This window comes from Thermobia domestica, chromosome 8 (assembly GCF_964235325.1).
Source record: "Thermobia domestica chromosome 8, izTheDome1.hap1.1, whole genome shotgun sequence".
Classification (NCBI taxonomy): Eukaryota; Metazoa; Arthropoda; class Insecta; order Zygentoma; family Lepismatidae; genus Thermobia; species Thermobia domestica.
Window position 1 is genome coordinate 289,715,948 of NC_137461.1, and position 27,225 is coordinate 289,743,172.

The following is a 27,225-nucleotide window of genomic DNA, read 5'->3' on the forward strand; positions in this document are numbered from 1 at the left end:
TTATTTATTTATTTATTTATTTGACTACACCCTGACCACTAAATTGAAACTTTCAAAACAGCTGATCAGTGGAATTTTTTTAAAGCCAAAATTACCAGGAAGTCAGACATGAAATGGTTATAAATCGCAAATCATGGTGGTATTTTTTTTTAATCCTTTACATCAAAGCGAATAATAGTAACAAGAAATAAATAAGTTGAGACAGTTGGCGTACGGTACACATTACCAAAATGAGTACTTCATTTCGTAAGCCTTTCATATATGTACAGATATTTAGTCAACTTTCGAAAGAGTTAGACGAAAGCAACACCCATGTACCATAGCACTAATGTGGAAATTGGTTTGTAAATTCACTTGAGCGTGGGAAAGTTACCAGTGTAGGAAAATGAATGGAAACTATACAAAGAATTAAGTTTAATGAAATGCATGAAATACAGATTTGCTTAAATTCGCGATCTCAAATCACTATATTTTCTTCAATGCTTTTGTATATCCTAAAATTGAATATTGCTCACCGATATGGAATATGGTGTGTGGTTCAAACTTGTCCCGTTTTGATTATGTCCTCAACTTTTTTTCTAGCTATTGTCAAAGAGTTCCTTCAGTTCATAATCTTAATAAAACAGAGCTCCTAAACAAACTTAATAATATTCAGACTCCACTTACTCGACGCATGGTTGCAGACTTGCTGTTTCTCCATAAAGTTATCGATGGGAAAATTAATTCCGAATTATTCTCCGTTCTTCTCAATTTTCGCGTACCTTTTCGCCTGACTCGCAGTCATACAGTACTAACATGCGTAATACCCAGAGTATCATTTTTACGACGTTCCTTATACTTCAGGCCGGCATCGTTATATATTTTATTGTCAGATATTGATATTTTTGACTGAAAATAATCTTACAAGCAAAATCTGTAAATAGGGTACATTTTGTATATATGTGTTTTGTTATTTTTATTTTTTTAAAAATATTTTATTATGTACGTTGTTACATTGTTTCAGTGTAAAATAGACATTGATCTGTATCTGATAAATAAATAAACTTAGAAATCGTAGTTCTTGTTCGAATTGCTTCCCTCGGTTCCGTATGCAAGCACACAGACAACGACGTACTTCAATCAATGTCACTTCCGACGAGAACATGTCTTTTATGTGCTTGGCGGTTGCCAAGATTCTCTTTCTTAAATCTTCTTTGGATACTGTCGATGTGCAGTATACCACCCCAAATGTAGAAATCACATGTCGTTAAATCCGTACTTACATGCCGGTCATGGTATCGGGCCACCTCCACAAACATTCGATTTCACGAAACCAGTTACACGCAAGTACTTCCATTTGTACAGTAGTATTTCATTCGTCAGCTATTAGAGAAGTGTTATTCTTATCGTAAGTGACTGACTGAAGTACGTTGTAGGCTGCATGCTAGTTTACGCAACCAAGGCAAGCTATTCGAACAAGAATTGTAAGGTTTTTTTTTTTTTTTTTTTTTTTTTTTTCAATTTTATTAAACTTGATCACTTTGTGTATTTGCTTATTTATTTTTCTATCCTGTCATTTTTTTTTTCACAGAAGTGAATTTATGTATTAAATTGTAAATTTGTGTAGAAAGTTGACCTTTGTACCTTTGTGGAAAACCTGTGAATTGAGGTAGTCATACTAGCAGTTTCCACGTTAATTGTCGAACGTGTTTTTGAGTTATTAGCTTTGATATTAGATCAAAGTATACGTCCCATGGTTATACTATGTAAGTTAAAGAGACGGTGATGATGAGAATGAATGAAATGGTGGAATAAAGAAAAAAGGAGGAAACAGGAGAACCCACGAAACTATTATTTGTTCACCACTAAGCCCACTTGGCACGAGCAGGATCGAATAAAGACATCATACATCAGAAGTGAAAGTGCCACCACTGAACCAGCGCGGCTACTATCTTTCAAGAAATGGAAACAAGCAAGACTCATGGTTTTAATAATTACATACAGTTCATGTAGTAATTTTTAATGTTGCTACCGAGAATCAAAACCACGTGCAGCAAAGGCGCCTACGCTATCTACTAGAATAGCGGGTGAAGGTTTTTACACCTAGGAAATGTGTGACTAAAGGGTTCTTTTACTCCTGAAAAGAGCAAGTAACGAACTAAATTGATACAATATGCTTAATGTAATCATAAATCATAAATACTGTTAACAAACAAAATGAAAACTAGCATTGTGGTAAAAGGTAATTTAACATGCGTAAAGGATATGATGTATACATTGGCAATAGTTCGCACCAATCACATTTGAGAATTTCCGCATTTAGTTTATATTATTATGACAGTCGAATTGTTATATAACCTTGAACACTGTGATGCGGGAATTCTATTCAAGTTCTTAGATCAACACGTCGCGGGCTCATTGGTTCAAGCCAGATAGCAGTTAGGTTACCGAGTATAAGACGGATAATATTAAAAAGGAAAGGTAAGTAGGTATTAGATGAATGTAATGTCCATGCTAAGGGGCTTGAAATGAAATAAATGTTCATTTGTGTATTTCATTGCTTGGATCACTCAGAGAGGTAATGTATTCTGTTCTTGTGAGCAGCTAACCCCAGAAGCCCAGCAACAGTTGAAGGAGCAGGTGCTTCTGGCCGTTCAGAATGAGCAACACAGTTCAATTCGGAAGAAAGTGTGTGACGTTGCAGCAGAAGTTGCTCGAAATCTTATAGATGACGATGGAAACAATCAGTGGCCGGAATTTCTCAGATTTTTATTTGAGTGTGCCAATTCTCCAATGCCAGTGCTTAAAGAGAGTGCGCTTCGGATGTTTACGTAAGTATTTGGATATATTTTTCACTGAAGTACAAAAAGCCTAGGTTTGAGAGTCAGTATCTAGTGGGATGTGTCTTACGTTTTGATATTTTGAGCTCGTTGGGGATTTAGTTACATTATAGATACAGATAGAATTGTAGATTGTGTCTTAAATTTCCAAAACCAGGAACTGTAAAGAATATATAAGAAATTGTAACAAAACATATTGCACAAAACCCAGTAGGAATCGTATATCGGCGTATGTTTTCTTTACCTAGCAAGCATGATGTTTGTAATCGAAAACGCAACTCTTAGAATTTTTCGATTGTCACCCTAAATGGTGAAATTACATGTCCCATCGATTGACAGTGTGTAGGTGGTTTACACGGTGTAATTGTTGACTTCAGTAGTAGAAATTTAAAAAGAAAGTAATACAGTAACGTAAGTAATGCCTTCCGTAAACCTTTACTTAATTTGACTTTTACATACTTAAGTCGAATTTGTAAATTGCTTGTGGAATTAATTACAAACTTGTGAAGTTTAATTTTGTAGGAAACTGCAATATTTATTATTGTTATTTACATGTGTATATTATTTGTGGAACATCAAGCAGCAATATTTACTCTGATATAAATTTAAAAAGTATGGAAAATATACAGGTTATATATAATGATTTTTTTATATGTTCATACATTCTTAGACATCAGCATTGCTCACGCGGATCCCATATAACAACTACTGATTCCCGGCGACACCCCATGAAATCAAAAGCAATTTATTTTTGAATATTTTTGTACATCATTAAAATGAAGAGAGAAAACTACAATTTTGTACCTTTGAATCTGATTTACGACATTGGAGTACTGTTTAGAGATGAGTAAAACTGGATGTGGAAGACCCGGGGTCGATTCCCGGCGAAAGTCATGTGGTTTGGATCCCATGTTAAGCTGTAGGTCCATCTCTCTTACAGCCTCGCTGATGGAAGGGACGTTAAACCAGAATGTCTATCGGTCACGAAAATCATGAAATCAGACTACAGTCATGAAAGTCAAGAAATTTAGTTTTGGGTCACGATTTTTTTTTTATCTGTACAAGTATAAATAGACCGGAAAATTTTATTATATAAAAAGTCAAAATTCACCACCAAAAATGTCTTGTGATCGGCTCTAGACGCTAGCAAATCGCAAGCAGAGCATAGTTCTGTCGCATGCATGAAAATTCGGCCTACTTCGCACCCAAATTCGCTCTTGACAATGTTAGTTAATTTCATGGTATGATAAAGAAAAGTCACGAAATTTCATTTTCGAATTTTAGTGGACAACCTGTAAACCCAAAACCAAATCAAATCAAACTAGCAAAACCGGTTTGTAGAAAAATCATTTCGGTTTTTCTCCGAAAGCGGTTTCTCGTGCCCTGCACTAATACTGTAATAAATGGAGATATTCCTAAAAATCTGATCGTATTAGTTAGGCCTAATATGAATTCAGTACTCACTTGATGTGATGGGTGATACTGTTTCGGTTACCAAATTTGAAGTAGAGAGACTTGTATTTGAAAATGTGTTTATGTAAAGAAACCAAATATAAATTTGTACAAGAGATATTTTAAATGATGAATGGGAAGCAGTAATTACGAAATTTGCACAGCATTGGCATAATAGCGAAAGTACTAATGAGTTGTCAGTCTTCTACTAAAGAACGCAAAACTCAACTGTCATAACGTAACTCACACCGTCATTTGACATATGATTGTTGTTTTTGACAATGTGTGGTCGAGTACCTTTCTTCTCGTGGTTAATTCCATTATTATTGTTTTCTCTGATTTTACTTCGGAAGTGCAAGTAATATTCAGAAATTACACAAATCGGTAAGTAGAATGATAACTGTCTCGATTTTCCTAGAGAAATTGCTTGAACCATATTGACGTGTAAAATGTAAACAAATTCGTGTCAGCAGTTTTCGAGATTTTTATCATTACCTTTCAGTAAACTATCCTTATTTTAGTTTTATTTTTTTGGCAGTACGAAGAAAATCAGAAAATTTTCGTTGGGAATCTTATAAAAAATTTAAGTTTAAAATCTTCTAAGATTTTTAGAAAAGTGAAAGAAAATGACCTGATGTTTAGTTGGCCTCTGCTACCCGGAACGGCTCATATAATGAAGTCAAATTTATTTAAAGCAAAATATTTCTGAGGATCAGAGTTGAACAAAGAATAGACTACATCACATTGTATGATAAAATAAGGAAAAACTTTTTTCTACATCATATCTATAAGTATGGATTTGATGCAATTACAATTGAATCAAGAATTCTGGGTTCGACTGGATCCAGAATTGAACATTTTTCAGTCTAAATGTTAGACGACTACATAATATTTTTAAATCACAATTTTCAATCTGATTTATGCTCTAAATCAAATTCCTGGGAAAATTCAGATGACATCTACAATATTCCATCAATCTCTGCAAGATGCATTTAATATAATCTTATATTATAGATATCAAGAACTGCATTGATTACAACGTTTTCGTACCGCAATATTGTTCTCCCTTCACTGAGGCTGTTTCCCCGCGTAGCTTAGTGGTATACAGGGTGTCTATCGCTCACGAATGTCACAAAAAGTCACAAAATCCGAAAACGGTCATGAAAATCACGAAAAGGTCACGAAATGTAGCTTTCGGGTCACGATTTTTTTTTAACTACAAATGTAAGTACAAATTGGAAAATTTTGTTCTATAAAACGTCAAAATTCAATTCACCATCAAAAATGTCTATGGCAGGTTTTAGTTGCTACCAAATCGTAGGCAAAGTAGTTTTCTATCGCATGGATGAAATCTCAGCCTAATTCACACACAAATGTTAGAAAATTTTATGATTTGGTAAAGAAAAGATCACGAAAAAGTCATGAAATTTAATTTTGGAATTTTAGTAGACACTTTGGTATATGATGTAAGCAGTTCCGTGTTCAATTCTCGGTGGGGAGACGATCGAAAATGTGTAAAAAGCTTTTTGAAGCCAGCCGTCCTGGGTGAGGTTTTATTTGGGTTTTCCTCATTCACACAGGCAAATCTTAGAATGGTACTTAACAATTATGGTTCCAAGTCTTTCTTCCTTCCTTGCAACTTCCCCGGCCGGATGATTTGTTGAGGGGCGTCATCACTCATACGTCACGGGTTAATATGACTACAGATGCCGAAAGCCCAGAAATTAATTCTTAGTCCTTTACTTAGTCTGAAGAAGATAGTTTATTGTCTAAGTATGTAAAACATTTTTTAACTTGTATTGTAAGCCTAGCCTCAGAACATAGTATTTTTAAAAATAAACACGGACTCTCTGAGAAGCTGCGTACCTTTACTTACTGGAGAAGTGGGGTAAACAAAAGGCTTATATATTAACAGGTTAAGCCTTTCTTTTAAATTTACGCATCAAAACAATTCATACACAGTTTCAACTGGAAAGCTTTCAGAAACGATGTGTGTTGTTTCTTAAAACATAATTGAGCACAGTCGTAACTTCTGCACATCCCATGTCCCCGCAGTAATGTGTTTTATCTATGTCTTATAGCATGATTTCTTCCCGTATCTTACATGAAGACGTTATGACAATGTCAGTCAGTCAGTACCCTAAAATGTCTTGTGCGTCACAGGAATTAAAATAAATAGGCCAGGGTACTTCTCTTTCAAATTGATACAGTCAAACATTACTTAGTATTAAGTATCATAAGAACTTTCTTAGAATAATTCTGTAACGTTAAATCTTGTGTAGAATAATTTTATCAGTGAGTAGGTGATGGAAGAACCAGTTCTAAATTTTGATACCAGGCACTTATTTGATTCTGCAAGTTTTGTAAGTGCTCTCTTTGTTGTAGTGCGGTTCCCGGTGTATTCGGCAACCAACAGACAAACTATCTGGATCTGATTAAACAAATGATGCAGCAGTCCCTCATGGACCAAGCAGGATACGAGGTAAGTTTCAGTGTGTTTTAATTTTGTAGTGCTTTTGTTCTAAAGAATTATAAATTAAAAACCATGATAGTTTTTTGACATAATTATCTTTATACCGTAATGCTTTTAAACAGGGTAGCGAGTGATTTATTGTATTAAATTTTTCCTTCAATACTGTTCCTTTCTTTCTGTTGCATTTGTATACTTAACAAAGACATTGAGTGAAGAAATGTTGTTAATGTGCAAGATTTCACAAATCGATAACGTTTCAAAACTTCGTGCTACACAGTGGAAATATCATGTTTTGTATATTATCCAAGGTAACTATGGCGAGCACGACTCGGTTAGGAGATAAACATTGTACAGCATTCTTAGAATTTGGAATACCGGAAAAGCTAATTACATTAATTGAGGAGTTTGATGTAATAAGGGCGTAAGCGAGTTTACGCCCTTTTTGCATCAAACGCATTTGTGGCTTTTGCCATGCTTGTTTAGCCTCCACGCCCTCATTGCATCAAACTCCTCAATTAACATGTTTAAATAAATTCCAAAATAAAGTCCGGGTAGCAAAATTCTTGTCCACGAGCTTTCACGTCAAGAATGGCCTGAAACAAGGAGATGCGGTGTCGCCATTATTATTCAGCTTTGTCCTGGAGTACGCTATAAAGAAAATCAAAGATAGCAACCAGGGCCTATAGCTAAACGATATTCACCAGGTTATGGCATATGCTGATGATGTAAATTTAATAGAGGATGATAGAACAACAGAGAGATGTGCAGAGGCCTTGTTAAACGCTTTCAGAGACATGAGTTTAGAAGTAAATGCAGAGAAAACTAAATACATGGAAGTGCGTCGGGATCGGAATACAGCAAATAATGGATGCGTTAAAATATTAAATAATACTTTTGATAAAGTGGATAGTTTCAAATATCTAGGATCAATATTAACAGAGGAAAATCATATTCACGAAGAAATTAAATGTAGACTGAAAGCAGGAAATTTGTCTTATTATTCAGTTCAAAATCTCTTGTCGCGAATTCTGTCGAGGAATATGGAACTTAAAATATATAATCATCTCTGTTGCGCTGTATGGTTGCGAAACATGGTCGCTTACTGTGAGGGAAGAACATAGAGAACAAGATCCTGAGACGAATATTCGCACCCAAGAGGAACGGGAATGGAGAATGGCGGAAACTTCATAACGAGGAACTTACATAATTTATACCGTTTACCGAACATTGTTAGGGTCATCAAATCTAGGACCTAACAGGTCATGTAACCAGAATGGAAGAAAGTAGGAACGCTTTCAAAGTTTTAACTGGAAATCCAATCGAAAAACAACCATTAGGAAGACCTAGGCGTAGATGGGAGGACAATATTAAGATGAATCTCGCAGAAACACGAATACAAAGTAAGAACTGGATCCAGCTGGATAAGGATAGAAGTCAATGGAGAGCTTTTATGAACGCGGGATAGAACCTCGTTGTTCCATATAGGTCATAGAGTGAGTTAGTTAACTGTGGTGATCGCAGAATATATCATCCACCATTTTGCATTGCAGGGAAGCAGTAGTCATTGTTATTAGTATGTATGTATATACGTGATTGACTTTGCACTAAATTCGTTCATTCTCATTGTGTCCGCGTCTATAATAATATTCTTTTAATGGTCTCAAAGTTCATCGCACATTATTTCCTTAATTTTTTTTCCTACTTTTTCCAGGTTCGATTTCAAGCTGTACGAGCAACGACATCCTTCATTTTACTTCATGAGAAGGAAGTACCCATTCAGAAACACTTCGCTGATCTTCTACCTGCCATGGTTCAGGTTGGTTTGACTTAACTTACAAATAATAAATATTTTTAGAGTTCTTCTTTGTTCTATTGCCAGAATGTGCTGTGGCTAAGGTTTTTTTATTTTATTATTATTATTATAGGAGGATCTTTGTTACATTTCCCGCCACTTTCTAAACTTAAGTAATTTGAAATGTTTTAATAAGTGTCAAAACTTGACAAGTAAGTTAGATTTAGTGCTTAACCTCGCATTAACACCGCAACTAAGGACTTAAAAATTGCCACCAAGATTTTCTAGCTTTTAAGCAAGTCCTTAATTTTGTTTCGGTAACAGTAACCTTCCAAAATTTATTACGAGTTTCTAAGCAGATCGAATAGTAGTTCAGTTCCAAATCTGATCTAGAATTGCTTTTCAGAAGTAGATATTTATGTATTGTATAAATGTGTTATATACGACTTCTCGTTTCGTTCGTTGTAGGTGATCGCAGAGAGCATCGAAAAGCTTGATGATGATACGTTGCTCAAGTGTTTGATTGACCTCGCAGAGACTTCCCCCAAATATTTAAGGCCTCAGCTGGAAACAATCATGGAATTATGTATGAAGGTAAGGGTGCAGTTCTTTAATGTGAAAATTTATGAGCTACCATTTGAATACAATCTTCTTTACTAAGGATATATTTTCTTTCGCGTAAAGAAATCAAAACCCACAATATAGCAGAAAATTTTGTGTAAGTTACTTTTCATAAATTACAATATGCTGTAGCCAGTAATGTAATGTTTCTTAGTACCTGAAATATGGTTGTTTTTAATTAAGGTAGAAATGAGTATAGTTAGTCTTAACGATTCATTTTCTAAATTGGTTCTTTTAAATTGTTTAGGTGTTTTCTAATACTGATATGCCTGATTCCTGGCGCCATTTGGCTTTGGAAGTGTTGGTCACCCTCTCTGAAACTGCTCCGGCCATGATGAGGAAAGTTGGAGGAAGATTTATCCCGTTGCTCGTACCTCAAGTCCTCCAGATGATGACGGACCTCGACGATAGCCTCGAGTGGAGTATTTCAGATGAAATAACAGAAGAGGATAGTGATAGGTGAGTTCAAAGTTGAACCTGCGCTCTCTACATTCACATATGAGTCTGAATCTCCTTGTCATTCCTCACATCTGTACACGTCTCTTTACACATACAAATGAAAGACTTCTTGGTAAAAATCGACAAGGAGTACCATAAAGGGTAGATTTTTTTCGGTGATTTTTTCAATATCTCGCACCGTTTGCAGATTTGGGCCTACTTCCAGTTGGAGTTTCTAATTCATGTATGATTAGTGTTTTCTTTCTTCTTGCATGCAGTATGTAATAAGCAAATGGATTACATATACAATTAATTATAATATCAGTGATAGATGGTGTTCATTGGGCAAAACACTCCAAACAGTAAGATTCATCTTAGACTGGAGAATAGGTATTCTTCGCTTTTCATTGTCATTTGGCCATGAAACAAACGCCTGAGAGATACACAATCCCTGCATACAACTATGGTGTTGGAATATAAAACTGGTAGGATACAAGGGGGCCGGAAGTCCCGGGCCCCCCAAAGCTCATGTGGGCCCCCACATTGTATTTATGAATGTACAATATTTAACATAAGTTGAATGCAGTTTGTCTTGAAATCGTCGTATATGCCTTCTGCAGCTGAATGGGTCCCTCCAAATTTACAGAAAAATCTGCGCCTTTGGTAGGATATGACGATTTTTTTTTAAAATTTCAATACTTTCAGTGTACCCTTAAATGTAAGAAAGAAATAATGGCCATGTTTTTAAATATTCAATTAGAACTGAACAATCTACACAAAATGTGCAATCGATCAGTGGAAATGGCATCTTTCTAGAGCTTGTAGTTTCCGAGATGCTATTGACAAAAGAATGGGCCAGACGTATAAACTTACTGACCACAAACATATAAACCTAGTATTTTAATATATAGATTGAAAAAGTCAGATTTAAATATTAATAGTCATCTAAAAGCATACACTCATTTCCTATGCACTTAATTATAGTTCTGGAATATTTAGCGACCTAGCTGCGCTAATATACCAGTTCCAGTGGAATCGCTGTAGTATATCATCTCTGTATCGTCTTAGTATTTGGGAGACTGTTGGGGAAAACCAAATGGGAGTTGCAGCAGGTGTTCACAGCGTTGCACAGTTGTCCTAAAATTGGTCCAAAAGTCGATACATAGGTGTTTCTGAGATTGTTGTTTTTGAATAAATAAAATGGCGGACTTACAATAAAAAAAATAATTTTAATAAACATTTATTGGCGCGGGGCGTTACACATTTGCTCATTTCGAATTTTTGGGAAAAATAAAATGAGGAATTCACTGTTTCGGTCTTGAGATAAAAAATAATCAGATTTGAATAAACAAATTGAGAGCTGTCCAAGATCGCTTATTTTGAATTATAAATAAATAATAGTTTCATTAATACTTTGTCAAATACTTTAATTTATTATTAATCTATATAAATAAAAATAAAAGTGACTGTTACTTCATACATTTTGAAGCACCCGACCGATCTTGATTAAATTTCCAACATAAATGAGGTTCGGACCTGGGATTTTCGTTTCCCTTTATCATTTCACTTTGATAGTGCAACTTAGGGGAGGGCGAGATACTTAAAAATGATCGAAAATAACCTATATTAGAGTCGAATCCATTATTCTCGGGTCAATGAAATGAACAGTGACACTTCCGTTGCTGTTTAAATCCAAATTCAGCCCCGCAATTTGGGGGAGGGAGATGTATACAAATGATCAAAAATGACCGATATTAGTATGGAATCGGTAGTTTTCGGAGTCGTTGAGACGAACAATGATACTTCCGCTGCCATTTAGATCCAAATTCACTCCTTTATGTCCAAAATGAAATGTATTCTCCCGGTGCAATGAACGGGTATTCTGCTAGTTTAACATTAACCAAAAAGGCATGCGTGCCGAAAAGCAGATTTGCGCATACAGGGTGTCTACTGGTCATGAAAGTCATGAAAGTCATGAAAAAGTCATATATTTTGCTTAGTGGTCATGAAAGCCATGAAAAAGTCCTTTATTTACCCAACTGGTCATGAAAATCTGAAATCGCAGAGTATATTTTTATACTTCATACTTTTATACCTCATACTGCATGTACTGAAACAGTTGTATCAGGTCAGTAATTGTGAGAATTTCCCCCACCAGTTAGTGCTGGCTAACTGGTACTTTACTGTCTTCCTAGCTGCTCCCCATTTCATATTCTAGTCTCTGTAATATAGTAACAACTTTTTACTGTCCAACTTTCTGATCTGCTATTTCTTTACTTCTAAGAAATGTAAATTGTGTATGTTTGGAACTGAAATGTAAAGCTCTCAGTAACTTCAGAACTTGATGGAATTGATGTTCAAATTAACTCATTGAAAAAGAAGTTGAACTTGTGATATTCAATCAAGATGTCCATTTTTGTGTTAATTTTTTTTAAGTTTTGATGTGATACTAGTATGCAGACTGTGAGAAAAAAATATTTGTAAAAGTACCCTTGAAAAAAGAGAAGAAAGAAGGCATCTACCCCATCCAGGATGAAGGTTCCATTATGAACAAATTCAGTAGGTCTTATCAGTATGTTTATGTACGCTAATTTCAAATATGACACGATGGAAAAGAATTGTATATTTACGTAATCAGTCTTTTCTTGTAAACGAAAATTATAAATTTAGAATTCAGAGTACATAAAATGCAGATAAAAAACCTAGCTGAATGTAACGGGACTGTTTACAAGACTTTTTTAAATCTGTAGAACCTGGTAAGCCTTAAACCCATACTTGAACCGCAATTAAAAATTTGTTTACTGCCTTTTAAATTGCTCTCGCATTTTAAAATTAGTTGTCAGCTAATCGACATTATGTACATTAGACAAATAAGAACATAATGTGATTTTCATCTTAACCGATGCACCACTGATGGTAGGGGTTTATTATTACTAATGGTAAAGTTTTATCGCCATGGTCATGAAAATTTGAACAAAAAAGTCATGAAAAAGTCATGAATTTACTTTCTGGTATTCCAGTAGACACCCTGATAAACCTAGCATTTCAATATATAGATTGAAAAAGTCAGATTTAAATAATCTTCTAAAATCATACACTCATTTCCTATGCACTTAAACTTAATTATAGTTCTGGAATATTTAGCGACCTAGCTGCGCTAATATACCAGTTTCCGTGAAATCGCTGTAGTACATCATCTCTGTGTCGTCTTAATATTTGGGAGACCGTTGGGGAAAACCAAATGGGAGTTGCAGTAGGTGTTCACAGCGTTGCACAGTTGTTCCAATTACAAAAAATGTGGCCAAAAGTCTATACATAGGTGTTCCTGAGATTGTTGTTTTTGAGTAAATAAAATTGCGGACTTAACAATAAAAAATAATTTCAATAAAAATTTATTGGCGCGGGGTTTTACACATTTGCTCATTTCGAATTTTTGGGAAAAATAAAATGAGGAATTCACTGTTTCGGTCTTAAGATAAAAAATAATCAGATTTGAAGAAACAAATTGAGAGCTGTCCAAGATCGCTTATTTTCAATTGTAAATATATAATAGTTTCATTAATATTTTCTGTCAAATACTTTCATTTATTATTAATCTATATAAAAATAAAAGTGACTGTTACTTCATACATTTTGTACCACCCGACCGATCTCGATTAAATTTCCAACATAAATGAGTTTCGGACCTGGGATTTTCGTCTCCCTTTATCATTTCACTTTGATAGTGCAACTTAGGGGAGGGCGAGATACTTAAAAATGATCGAAAATAACCTATATTAGAGTCGAATCCATTCTTCTCGGGGTCAATGAAACGAACAGTGACACTTCCGTTGCTTTTTAAATCCAAATTCAGCCCCGCAATTTGGGGGAGGGAGATGTATACAAATGATCAAAAATGACCGATATTAGTATGGAATCGGTAGTTTTCGGAGTCGTTGAGACGAACAATGATACTTCCGCTGCCATTTAGATCCAAATTCACTCCTTTATGTCCAAAATGAAATGTATTCTCCCGGTGCAATGAACGGGTATTCTGCTAGTTTAACATTAACCAAAAAGGCATGCGTGCCGAAAAGCAGATTTGCGCATACAGGGTGTCTACTGGTCATGAAAGTCATGAAAGTCATGAAAAAGTCATATATTTTGCTTAGTGGTCATGAAAGCCATGAAAAAGTCCTTTATTTACCCAACTGGTCATGAAAATCTGAAATCTCAGAGTATATTTTTATACTTCATACTTTTATACCTCATACTGCATGTACTGAAACAGTTGTATCAGGTCAGTAATTGTGAGAATTTCCCCCACCAGTTAGTGCTGGCTAACTGGTACTTTACTGTCTTCCTAGCTGCTCCCCATTTCATATTCTAGTCTCTGTAATATAGTAACAACTTTTTACTGTCCAACTTTCTGATCTGCTATTTCTTTACTTCTAAGAAATGTAAATTGTGTATGTTTGGAACTGAAATGTAAAGCTCTCAGTAACTTCAGAACTTGATGGAATTGATGTTCAAATTAACTCATTGAAAAAGAAGTTGAACTTGTGATATTCAATCAAGATGTCCATTTTTGTGTTAATTTTTTTTAAGTTTTGATGTGATACTAGTATGCAGACTGTGAGAAAAAAATATTTGTAAAAGTACCCTTGAAAAAAGAGAAGAAAGAAGGCATCTACCCCATCCAGGATGAAGGTTCCATTATGAACAAATTCAGTAGGTCTTATCAGTATGTTTATGTACGCTAATTTCAAATATGACACGATGGAAAAGAATTGTATATTTACGTAATCAGTCTTTTCTTGTAAACGAAAATTATAAATTTAGAATTCAGAGTACATAAAATGCAGATAAAAAACCTAGCTGAATGTAACGGGACTGTTTACAAGACTTTTTTAAATCTGTAGAACCTGGTAAGCCTTAAACCCATACTTGAACCGCAATTAAAAATTTGTTTACTGCCTTTTAAATTGCTCTCGCATTTTAAAATTAGTTGTCAGCTAATCGACATTATGTACATTAGACAAATAAGAACATAATGTGATTTTCATCTTAACCGATGCACCACTGATGGTAGGGGTTTATTATTACTAATGGTAAAGTTTTATCGCCATGGTCATGAAAATTTGAACAAAAAAGTCATGAAAAAGTCATGAATTTACTTTCTGGTATTCCAGTAGACACCCTGATAAACCTAGCATTTCAATATATAGATTGAAAAAGTCAGATTTAAATAATCTTCTAAAATCATACACTCATTTCCTATGCACTTAAACTTAATTATAGTTCTGGAATATTTAGCGACCTAGCTGCGCTAATATACCAGTTTCCGTGAAATCGCTGTAGTACATCATCTCTGTGTCGTCTTAATATTTGGGAGACCGTTGGGGAAAACCAAATGGGAGTTGCAGTAGGTGTTCACAGCGTTGCACAGTTGTTCCAATTACAAAAAATGTGGCCAAAAGTCTATACATAGGTGTTCCTGAGATTGTTGTTTTTGAGTAAATAAAATTGCGGACTTAACAATAAAAAATAATTTCAATAAAAATTTATTGGCGCGGGGTTTTACACATTTGCTCATTTCGAATTTTTGGGAAAAATAAAATGAGGAATTCACTGTTTCGGTCTTAAGATAAAAAATAATCAGATTTGAAGAAACAAATTGAGAGCTGTCCAAGATCGCTTATTTTCAATTGTAAATATATAATAGTTTCATTAATATTTTCTGTCAAATACTTTCATTTATTATTAATCTATATAAAAATAAAAGTGACTGTTACTTCATACATTTTGTACCACCCGACCGATCTCGATTAAATTTCCAACATAAATGAGTTTCGGACCTGGGATTTTCGTCTCCCTTTATCATTTCACTTTGATAGTGCAACTTAGGGGAGGGCGAGATACTTAAAAATGATCGAAAATAACCTATATTAGAGTCGAATCCATTCTTCTCGGGGTCAATGAAACGAACAGTGACACTTCCGTTGCTTTTTAAATCCAAATTCAGCCCCGCAATTTGGGGGAGGGAGATGTATACAAATGATCAAAAATGACCGATATTAGTATGGAATCGGTAGTTTTCGGAGTCGTTGAGACGAACAATGATACTTCCGCTGCCATTTAGATCCAAATTCACTCCTTTATGTCCAAAATGAAATGTATTCTCCCGGTGCAATGAACGGGTATTCTGCTAGTTTAACATTAACCAAAAAGGCATGCGTGCCGAAAAGCAGATTTGCGCATACAGGGTGTCTACTGGTCATGAAAGTCATGAAAGTCATGAAAAAGTCATATATTTTGCTTAGTGGTCATGAAAGCCATGAAAAAGTCCTTTATTTACCCAACTGGTCATGAAAATCTGAAATCTCAGAGTATATTTTTATACTTCATACTTTTATACCTCATACTGCATGTACTGAAACAGTTGTATCAGGTCAGTAATTGTGAGAATTTCCCCCACCAGTTAGTGCTGGCTAACTGGTACTTTACTGTCTTCCTAGCTGCTCCCCATTTCATATTCTAGTCTCTGTAATATAGTAACAACTTTTTACTGTCCAACTTTCTGATCTGCTATTTCTTTACTTCTAAGAAATGTAAATTGTGTATGTTTGGAACTGAAATGTAAAGCTCTCAGTAACTTCAGAACTTGATGGAATTGATGTTCAAATTAACTCATTGAAAAAGAAGTTGAACTTGTGATATTCAATCAAGATGTCCATTTTTGTGTTAATTTTTTTTAAGTTTTGATGTGATACTAGTATGCAGACTGTGAGAAAAAAATATTTGTAAAAGTACCCTTGAAAAAAGAGAAGAAAGAAGGCATCTACCCCATCCAGGATGAAGGTTCCATTATGAACAAATTCAGTAGGTCTTATCAGTATGTTTATGTACGCTAATTTCAAATATGACACGATGGAAAAGAATTGTATATTTACGTAATCAGTCTTTTCTTGTAAACGAAAATTATAAATTTAGAATTCAGAGTACATAAAATGCAGATAAAAAACCTAGCTGAATGTAACGGGACTGTTTACAAGACTTTTTTAAATCTGTAGAACCTGGTAAGCCTTAAACCCATACTTGAACCGCAATTAAAAATTTGTTTACTGCCTTTTAAATTGCTCTCGCATTTTAAAATTAGTTGTCAGCTAATCGACATTATGTACATTAGACAAATAAGAACATAATGTGATTTTCATCTTAACCGATGCACCACTGATGGTAGGTGTTTATTATTACTAATGGTAAATTTTTATCGCCATGGTCATGAAAATTTGAACAAAAAGGTCATGAAAAGTCATGAAAAAGTCATGAATTTACTTTCTGGTATTCCAGTAGACACCCTGGCATAGCCACAGAGAAATTCGGAGAGAACAAAATGAAACAATTGGTTTTGATTTTTTATTTAACATTTATAAGAACTGTTTAAAAAAACGGAAAATTGTTTGAGTGGGATCTCATGTGGCTTTTGATTTCTGTATATTTTATTTTTGTTATTTAAATCTGAAACAATAGTGAGATTTGGTTTCCTTTTATTTACATAGTTGAAATTTACTTACTGTTAGAAAATAACTGCAAATACAAGGAAGGAGCGCGATTGAAAACTACGTTTACTTGCGTTCTGAGCGAGGTCCTGATGGAACGAGTTGAACGCTCGTCTCCAAACTGGAACTCCAGCGTTTGTGGCAGTCGGGACCATTGTACGTTGTGAAGAAGATCGGAAAGCTACATGAAGGGAATAAGGGCAAAGACATTCGTGATAAGCTGACGACGCATCCTCTAAATCTTCAATTGTCAACTGCCGTTGGGCTGGCATAAGCCTTCCGGGCTTTCATGCTAATGATTCTATAACTGAAATAACTAATATAACACTTTTGAATCAGTCCTTTCTTGCTAAATCAGCAATATGACCAGTTTCCTTATTGACAATTAATGACAATGTAAAAATATAGTGCTTGCTAAAGTTAAGAAACGCATAAGAAAATCAGTTTATACTGCTTGTGCACATAGACTGAAACAGGACATCCGATAGTTTTTTCACTAAAATAAAACCACGACCTCGACTTCTCGTTGTTGAAGGGAGGAGGAAAAAAAAAAAAAAAAGCTAATTTTAGATAGCTTTTGAAACATAAACTTCCCTGTGAACTTCTTATTGAGTATTTCTATGTCAAATGATTATATGTTTAAAAACAAAGTTATCAGTTACTGACTTATAAATTTAATTAATATTTGTCCTAATGAAATGATTCTTCGTTTGCAGCAATTCTGTGGTTGCGGAATCTGCTCTTGACAGGCTAGCTTGCGGTTTAGGAGGAAAGACCATGTTACCGCAGATTGTTCAGAATATTCCACAGATGTTAGCCAATCCAGATTGGAAATACAGGTAAAGTACAAAGCCAATAGATCCCAGTTAACTTTTTTTTTATTATTTTTATAATGTTTGTAAAAGACTTAATATAAAATTGAAGAACATTAATGGTATCATGATAGTGCTTTGTTTCTAGATAAAAATCGGTGAAGTTATAATTAATAATTCATTCATTGTAGCCATAATTAATTGATCATAGATATATATACAATATTTCAGATGTTCCGCTCGGACATTTTCCGTCAGGCTTACAAGGCTTTTAAAAGTCGCTTTTTTATGTGTGGTCTTCACATTGTTCATGTATCACAACATTAGTAAAATAATTAAGAGCTTGCCTTACTCAAAATAATACAAAATTTACCATTTTTCTTTTGCTTGTTTATTCATAAGTGAAAGGAGATAATTAAATGCAACTTCCCACAATCACAGATAACGTTATTCTACAACAGAAAATATGAACCTGAAGAATTTTCAGTGTTGCCATCCATAGAAATTACAATGTTACCAGAATAACAATTCCTCCAAAATCTAAGTTCAGACAGCAACTAGAGGAACGATCTCAACTGCATTTGGTTACGTATCATGTTGCTTTGGAATCCTGTGAACTACTTTTTAAATAACATTATTATTTAGTTTTAATAACTGTATGTTAAAACTATAGTGTTTATTACAAAGTAAATACAACTATTATTTAAAAAAAAAACTAGTTTACAGGATTGCAAGACAACATGATACGTAATTAAATACAGTTGAGTTATTTCCTCTCGTCGTTGCCTTAACTTACATTTTAGGGGCGTTGTTATTCTGGCAACACTGAAAATTCTTCAGGTTCATATTTTCTGTTGTAGAACAAGATTATCTGTGATTGTGGTAAGTTGCATTTCATTATCTCCTGTCACTTATGAATAAACATGCAAAAGAAAAATGGTAAATTTTGTATTATTTTTAGTGAGGCAAGCTCTTAATATTGCGTTTTTTATTTTTTATTTTCTTTAATGAGTAGTAGGCGAGTAGTAAATTGTTAATCAGTCCTTTGTGGTAAGTAGGGTTGCACTTGTGCAGTAATCCCATCCAATTGAGAATGTATAAGATAGATTTTTATTAGGAAGATACTCAAAATGAATATCGAATTAAAAAAAGAATTCTTGCCATTAAAATCCTGCTTGTAAAGAATTTTAAAGTTACGTATACGTATATCGACCACCTATATTTGTTACTTTTGAATGTAATTTTTGAAACTTTACTACAAATACGTTCTTGCATGTCATTTAAATGTCTTTTCCGTGACTTAAAATTAGTTCGTTTAAGACCTTACGAAGTTGTTGGCAAATTAAAAATGAAACTGTTCTTCAAAAAATTTAAAAATTGTGAAGGATTGTGCAGCAGTTTAAAAATGATCATGCGATAAGTGGCAAGAAATAAAGTAGATGAGGTAAACTAGGACCATTGTTTCATTTTACAATTTTGTTTGTTTGCAGACATGCTGCGTTGATGGCAATCTCAGCTGTTGGGGAAGGATGTCATAAACAGATGGAGGCAATGCTTCCGCAAATAATGGAAGGTGTCCTTAATTTCTTACAGGATCCGGTAAGTGAAACTGTTGGTCCATAGTTCACATAAAGTACTATTTTGGTTTGGTCCTTTTTTGAAGTATGTGGGTGAGTCGGGAGAGCGGGGGAGGAACTTAAGGTTCCCACTACATAAGAAAATAAGTATTTGTCTGTTTCACATACTTACCAATGGGTAGACTGGGTTCTATTTCCGAAGAGGGCGCGAAACTTTTCGTGATCTACTGTCTTTGCCATGGGGTTCATGGATTTATCCACCTCTGTAAAATGGATACCTCCAGGACCTGGAGATAAAAAAAACTGCATTGACAGTCTGTCCGTGTGGAACAAATTCCCTGTGGATCACTCCTTGTGAATCGAAAAAGCAAATGAGCATGCTTTTCACTTTTGATTTTGTCATGCGCGCCTTTCTGGGGCGTGGGAAATTTCGGGTGTGCCATTCCGCGCTTTGACGTTGGTCGCAGGGTTGTACTCAAACGTCCACGTCTCGTCCCCAGTCACCACATTTTTTAACAAGTTTGGATTTTCACTCACTTCTTCGAGAAGGTCCTGGCAGATCCGTTTGCGGACGTCCTTTTGCTCGCCTGTCAGCACTCGCGGCACCAACTTTGCACAAATTTTCCTCATTTGCAATTGTTCGTGGAAAATTTCGTGAACTTGGGTCTTAGCAATGCCAAGTTCATCGGCAATCATGCGAACAGTTAATCTTCGGTCATTGTCCAGCAAATTCTTCACTCTTGCAACATTTTCCTCCGTTTTGGAGCTCGAAGGTCGTCCTGACCGTGCAGCGTCTTCAACTTCTTCTCTCCCCTCCCTAAACAGCTTGTGCCACTCACACACACTCGATCTTCCAATGGCGTTATCACCGTACGCCGTCTTGATCATTTCATGAGTCTCTTTCCCAGTTTTACCAAGCTTCACGCAAAATTTGATGGCGTAACACTGTTCCAAAAGATTGGCCATGACGCTGCGTGACGAGGGTCGCTCGCAGAGGTTACGATGACGAGCGATCTTTACCCTGCTATGGCTGGCAGCCGACTGGCGCTGCTTCCTGTCTTTCCTTAGACCCACCTCAACCAACAACAGATAGAGTAACCGCCGTCAGTCTGTAAAAAGAAAAGAAAAAAATCAGTCCTACTATAAGGACTGACCCTGTATTTGATACGAACGCCTCCTTTGTGTTCCTATAATCTATGGAGGTTGATTCATTTATATTGAGCCGAATTTGAATGTGCCACTTGGGAAATGCCAGTTCCCACCACCGGTTGTGTTCGATCTGAAGGCCCGGCACGGAGTTTCCATTGCAGCTGGATTATGGGTATTGCATCCCATTCCTCTTTACAGGCTTTCCACGCCGGAAACTGTGTGAACTTGAGGATGGGAAAGGCGCCATTTGAAGACTTCGAAAGTACATACTCCATCAGGCTTGCATTTGAACTCTTTGACAGGGATGTCACAGAAGAAAATTGCGATGATTCCAGTTTCCAGTTCCGTACGGCGATAGAATTCCAGCGATGTTTTCACCGTATTACTGGGTACCTTGGCTTGGTGCAGTTCAATTTGATGCACGTATTGTCCGTACAGTGCCGGGATTTCATGCTGTTGCATTTCAATTAGGACGTGATTTTGACGTTTCGCTCTACCTTTCGGAGACGCACTTTGCCCCAGTACAAGAAACTGGCCACAATCATAAACCCGTTTGGAAGACTGCGCACTGGGGGAAGAAAATGCTCCCGCCCTTAGCGTCAAGATATCTGCTTGTAATGGCACGAACTTTACCAAAGTCTCTGGGGTAAATTCAGGCCTCATCAAGTGTAACAACAAACTTCCACTCATCACGCACGAGATGACGTTCATACAGCCTCCTGTAGCCACATGACCTGGTTTGAGTCGTAAATCTCTGAATGGCGCGGTTGATTGTCTTTTGGGATGTACGGTATTTACTGGCCATATCACGCTGTGGGGGGAAGGGAGGGAGGTGGTAGGATGAACCACACGCAAGTAGTGGCAGTTCTCTTCATGAGAGGCTGGTTTTCAGCTGCTCATGTGGGTTCAATGAGCTCAGGACACTGCCACATAATTTACGTATAATACGATTGATGCTCGTACGACTTACACGAAAATTATGCACTTGACACATTTCTACGATACACGACGTTGTGAACTTAGTGTCGAAAAGGCTTACAATCAACCCCTCCCAGAATATTTTCAGTTATCTTTTTAGTTTGAGGTAATGATAATTTTGGATTACGTTTCATTAACCATACTAGGTGCTCTCGCCTTGCTAGCGCTATAATGAACAAATGATGTGGACATTCTTCAGTATCAGTTTCATCCTAATATGTGGTAGTTCTTACAATATCAATTTTTAAATAAATAGATTAAAAAAAAAAAAAAAAAGCTAAATGTATAATTCAGTTAGGATAGGATTGTAGAATTCAATATTTACACTCATGTGTAAGTTAAAAATAATGTGTTTTGTTATTTTTTTTTTTAGCACCCTCGGGTTAGGTATGCAGCATGTAATGCTATAGGTCAAATGTCAACGGATTTCGCTCCATTCTTTGAGAAGAAATTTCATGACAAAGTGATACCAGGCCTATTAATGGTTCTTGATGACAACGCAAATCCTCGAGTCCAAGCTCACGCAGGTAAGAATTCAGAACTTACTGTTTAAACGTGTGTTCGTCTTCAAAGGCTGTTTTTCAAGTCTTCAGTACAATGTTTATGTGATAGTGTTAATGTAGATTCCTTACTTTCCTATTTATCTGGGGATATACTCATATACATCATAATATAATGTCTGACAGGACTCATAGCGAGTCACTTCTTCTATTATTATTATTATGATTATGATTATTATAACTAAGTTACTTCCTTTCAAGTTGGTCACTAAAAGTTACTTTTTTTCAAATTTGTCACTAAAAGTTACTTTTTTAGGAGGTAAAAGTTACTTTTTCGTGTAATTTGTTTTGCATGGGCAGTTTTCTAAGAAAAATATTGTAAAAATAAATGGAAAAAGGCAGAAACTTGTTACTCATTACTCTTCTGAAAGGTTCAGTACTTACTGACATGTGAAACAGTCAGCTTTATTCTCACTTCAGGTTTTATTCTTTCTAAAGCACAGTGGATGGTTGGTGGATGCTTAAGCTCTCAAGGTGGGGGTTGAGAATCCTTCTGTGTCTATTCTTTCTTCTATCATAATAGTCTTTTAGTTTTCTCTCGTAAAAGTTAACGCTCCGCACAACGTTGTGTGTGTGTGTGTGTGTGTGTGTGTGTGTGTTTGTGTGGTTCATCACGTTCGTCTTGTGTTATGCTTCTTGTATGTTCTTTTTAAGAGTAGGCGATGAATTTGAATATTTCACGGCTTTGAGAACTCTCAATGCTAAGTTAAATATAATGTCTGGGATGAAGAAATTCGGAAATAGGCCAGAACTGGTTCCACTTACTCTGAAGGTTCTTACATCTGCTAAGTCTGCTTACCCTAACTACAAAGCATACTTAGAAAACCTAAGAAAGGAGAAAGCTTAAAAAGAAGTAAAGAAAAGATGAAACAAAACAACAAAGGGAGAGGTGATGGAGAAATTGACAAAGGAAAAAAGGGACATGATGAGATTTTGGTCACTTTCTCGTGTGCTTTTGGTCACTTTTCAACTATTTACAAGAGACCAGACCGCTGTGAGCCCTGCGACTAGAAAAACGAACTCTACTGCATTTGATTACAGCTGTTAGTGTGTAATTTCAGGTAGACAATTATCTTCAAAGAGAAAACGTGTGGGGAGAAAAATATAAATGAAACTTATTTCCTGATTGTGTATTCTTAGACGTTCATTCTTTGGAAAGAAATCAACACTCTATTTTAATACAACTAAAAAATTGATGTGTATGTAGTTATCTTTGAATTCGAGTCAGTTGAAAGTAATTGCAGCGATCGTTAGCGAAGTTCCTAATCATTCAACTCAGTTGTCATTTGTGTGTCCCGCGATCATTAGCGAACTCTTACCATTCTACTGAGTCATCATTTGTATGTTCCTCGATCGTTAGCGAATTTCCTCATTCAAGTCAATTGTCATTATAGTATCGGTCCATGTGTTTCGCGATCGTTAGTGAAATTCTTACCATTTAACTTAATCGTCATTTGCATGCCTGTCCGTGTGTTACACCATCATTATCGAGGCTTTTACTGTTCGGTTCAGTCGTCATTTGTGTGTCCGTCCGTGTGTATTCCGCGATCATTAGTGACATTCCTACCTTCAACTCAATCGTCATTTGTGTGTGCGTCCGTGTGTTCTACATGAACTCTCGTAAAGATTAGTTAGATGTTTGTACCTTAGAAAACACTTCTTTCACTTACTTATATATATTGTTTTATATTTTGGAAATTAGAAAAATACTTACATTAGTTGTATTAAAATATAATGGTGAATAGGGATGGCAATCTTAGGAAATAAAAGACCATCAAAAATACTTTGAAGATTGCATTTCTACTGGCTGTCACATTTCTTCAACAATAGACATCGTTTTAAGAAAGCTTAAAAGTATTTTTGGAACGAGTATGTTGCCGTAGGTGATTAATGGACATGATGGCGTTTATTTAATTTCAGTAAGATGAAGCCTAAATTTTTTTTATTAATCTAGTAAGGTTAAAGAATTTTGTTTCTTCAAAAGAGTAGACACCGTGAGTATGACAGAGCAAGCCTGTACTCTGGAACCAGGCAAAGAGGGTGGGGCTGGGAAAAGACGTGGAAGAACGTTGCTATATGAATTGTGATGGATTCACGAGTGTTGTAGGGGTGTGTACCTGCAAACCATAGTTCTCTCATATCAGCGGATTGGTTCCTCGTCGGTTGGTACAGTTTGAGAGTGGAGAAAGCAAACTGATATCACAAATCATAGACTTGAAAATGGCTAGTCTAGGTGAAACTAATGCTGATCCATAGGGCTTTTCTCCGATTTCACAAAACTATTGGTAGTATAGAATTGTTGACTGGTTTTATAGGTATTAACAATATGATTTTCCTTGCAGGTGCTGCTTTAGTAAACTTCAGTGAAGACTGTCCAAAGAGTATCCTCACCCAATATTTGAATGCTATTATGGCTAAATTGGAAGCCATTCTTTCTACCAAGTTCAAAGAGGTAATTGTTCAAATTGCGTAAAATTATACTTCTGTTCCTTTGCAGTTCGCCACATATTGTTATGGCATACGAAAGGGGCACATTAAAGAGTAAGAAAACAGTTAATTGATGCAAGCTTTCTTTACGGATTTCTTTGTTCAGGATTTTTTTTTTCGTCCGACTGCAGTCTATGCGGAATCCGTAATGGAGACCAAGAATATATTTGGTCACTTTACTTATGCATTCACCTTAAGAGGCCTAATCACTGCGAAATTAAAATACCACTAATTTTACAGCAATTATGTGATATCTTCAAATAGATAGAAGATAATCGAAATATGGAACAAGAGGGCGCTAGACAATATCATTTTGCGCGAGATACTCAGTAACTTTCCATTCGCAGCCATTCAGAAACGCGAAAATAAATGCCGATTTTGTAAATGACTGGAAATCGAAGGCAGATAAAAGAATGTGAAATATTGTCTAGCGCGCTTTTGTCCCACTTTCCGATTATCTTATCTATTTGAAGATATTACATAGTTATTGTAGAATTAGCGGTATTTTAATTTCGCTGTGATGGGGCCTCTTAATCTCAGTTCCTTCGTATGGGGTCATTTTGATTTCAGCCTACCACACACTTGTGGGATAGTAAATTAACTAAATATTCCATTTCGTGCTATTATTCTTCAGATTCTACACAACATAAGAACAGTGGTTATAGATCACCAAATACCATAAGGTAGTAAAAATGGGAACGTCTTAGACGGGCAAGATAAATAGCTCGCGTGAGTTTGTGTTCAAATGTATAGAGTTGTAGTAGGAAAGTCGGAGAGAAAACCTTTGGAGAAGCTAAGAACAACATTGGAGGTGGGCAGTAAGAATGCAGAGTGGGTTGGTGTAATACGGGCTAGAATCCAAATCTTTTGTTTCTGTGGCGTTGAATCTTAAGATTTTAAATCATACATTTTATTATTTAGATATTTGCTTTGTTGTTTCTGCGTCTTCAGAAACGTAGCTCATTTTATGTTAAAATGGTAACATTAATGCACCCAGCAGTTGCATATATGACTTTCTTCCTGCCACCCAACAAACAATAACATAATACATTCTTTTATTAATTTCCCCTTTAAGATTTTGAACTTCATACACAGCTTTTTTGAAGGAACGTCGACGATACGTATACATACTGTGAAATAACACTACATTGACTTTATATTTCAGTACTCACCCTTGTGTATTATTAATTAACCATTTCTGATATATTTCAAAGAAAACTCGTTTCTTATTTTTGGGAAGCAGCGATTGCGAACTTGCATGATTTTGTTTATTACCAAATTATTTCAGTGCTGATGTGTAAAAATCAGGTTTTTTGTGATACTAACTAAAAAATAATAAACCTCATTATTTCTATGCCAACCGATAAGCTAACTGAATTTGATTACTTTTTAGCTCACCATACATGCAATTTTTCTGTGAAGTTGGTTGGTTTTTCTCAAGTTAACATATTATTTTTGTGTAAAAAGTAGAATAAGAAGTAAGAGCATGTGAATTCGGATATTGTCGGTACCCGACGATAAAGAACAAGTTTTCCTTGAAATGTATCGCAGATAATAATTTATAAAAAGTCTGCCTACTATTGAAATACAAAAATATGTTCCAATCTCGATCCAACTTTGACTTTTTTTAAAATCATATACACACTTCCATTTGCTTTTTCAGTTAGAAAAACTTAAGTATTAATTTCTGAAGTGCAAAGAACATTGGAACTGATTTTGTTTTTGCAATGATTTATTTATATTTAATTCGTAGTGATGTTTTATACGCAAATATTGATTTTCTGTGATCATGTAATTACATGTTAATCGCATGTAGCCTCTCATTTTTTGTCTATCTGTTCGTTACAGTTGGTGGAAAAAGGAAATAAGCTTGTTTTGGAGCAAGTTGTTACAACGATTGCTTCGGTAGCTGACACATCCGAGGAGCAATTTGTAGCCTATTATGACAGGTAATAAGACGTTATTTAAATATTTCATTCAATATTCACGGCTGTAGATATACAAATGTTTAAATTAACAAATAATGTTTCCACTGTGTTACTATAACACGTAGGAAGTAAGGAGTCATTACATTGTAATATTGCAATAGTTTTTTTTTTTTTTTTTTTTCGTTATATTAATGGGTTCATTGACTAAGCTATTTCGGAAACAGTGTACGGGCTGAGTTAGAGTAATTTCCCGAATACACTAATATTTGTAAAGTTATTGCGGCACAAATTCTGTTACATAAGTTGACATACTAGTCAATTATTGGAAGGAGGCCAGCGGTGGCTCAGTGGTAGAGATTCACATCTCGTGCACGAGGTCCTTGGTTCGATTTCAGCTCGCGCCAAGTGTAGTTTGCGGTGGACGACCACCGTGGGCGTGAGTTTTCTCAGGGTTTTTTCCGTTTCTTTTCACTTTCTTCATTAATTTCTCATCACCACAGTCTCCTTTAGGCTAGCCGGCATAGCTGTGGAACGTAGAACTTAGATTTCATTTCATTTTCAAATATTGGTGGAAAGTATGAATTCTTCGTTAGGTATT

At 35.5% G+C, this 27,225-nt stretch overlaps 1 protein-coding gene across 1 annotated transcript in view; it reads left to right on the forward strand.

The window, feature by feature from the left end:
* Positions 1-27,225, forward strand: part of Karybeta3 (karyopherin beta 3) — an 89,526-nt gene that overhangs the window by 13,403 nt on the left and 48,898 nt on the right. The window contains exons 3-12 of the mRNA XM_081769972.1: positions 2,584-2,810; positions 6,657-6,753; positions 8,456-8,560; positions 9,005-9,130; positions 9,405-9,616; positions 17,853-17,975; positions 19,439-19,547; positions 22,026-22,179; positions 24,555-24,664; positions 26,548-26,648. Of these exons, the coding sequence (XP_081626098.1) occupies positions 2,584-2,810; positions 6,657-6,753; positions 8,456-8,560; positions 9,005-9,130; positions 9,405-9,616; positions 17,853-17,975; positions 19,439-19,547; positions 22,026-22,179; positions 24,555-24,664; positions 26,548-26,648 (1,364 nt within the window). The remainder of the gene's footprint in view (positions 1-2,583; positions 2,811-6,656; positions 6,754-8,455; positions 8,561-9,004; positions 9,131-9,404; positions 9,617-17,852; positions 17,976-19,438; positions 19,548-22,025; positions 22,180-24,554; positions 24,665-26,547; positions 26,649-27,225) is intronic.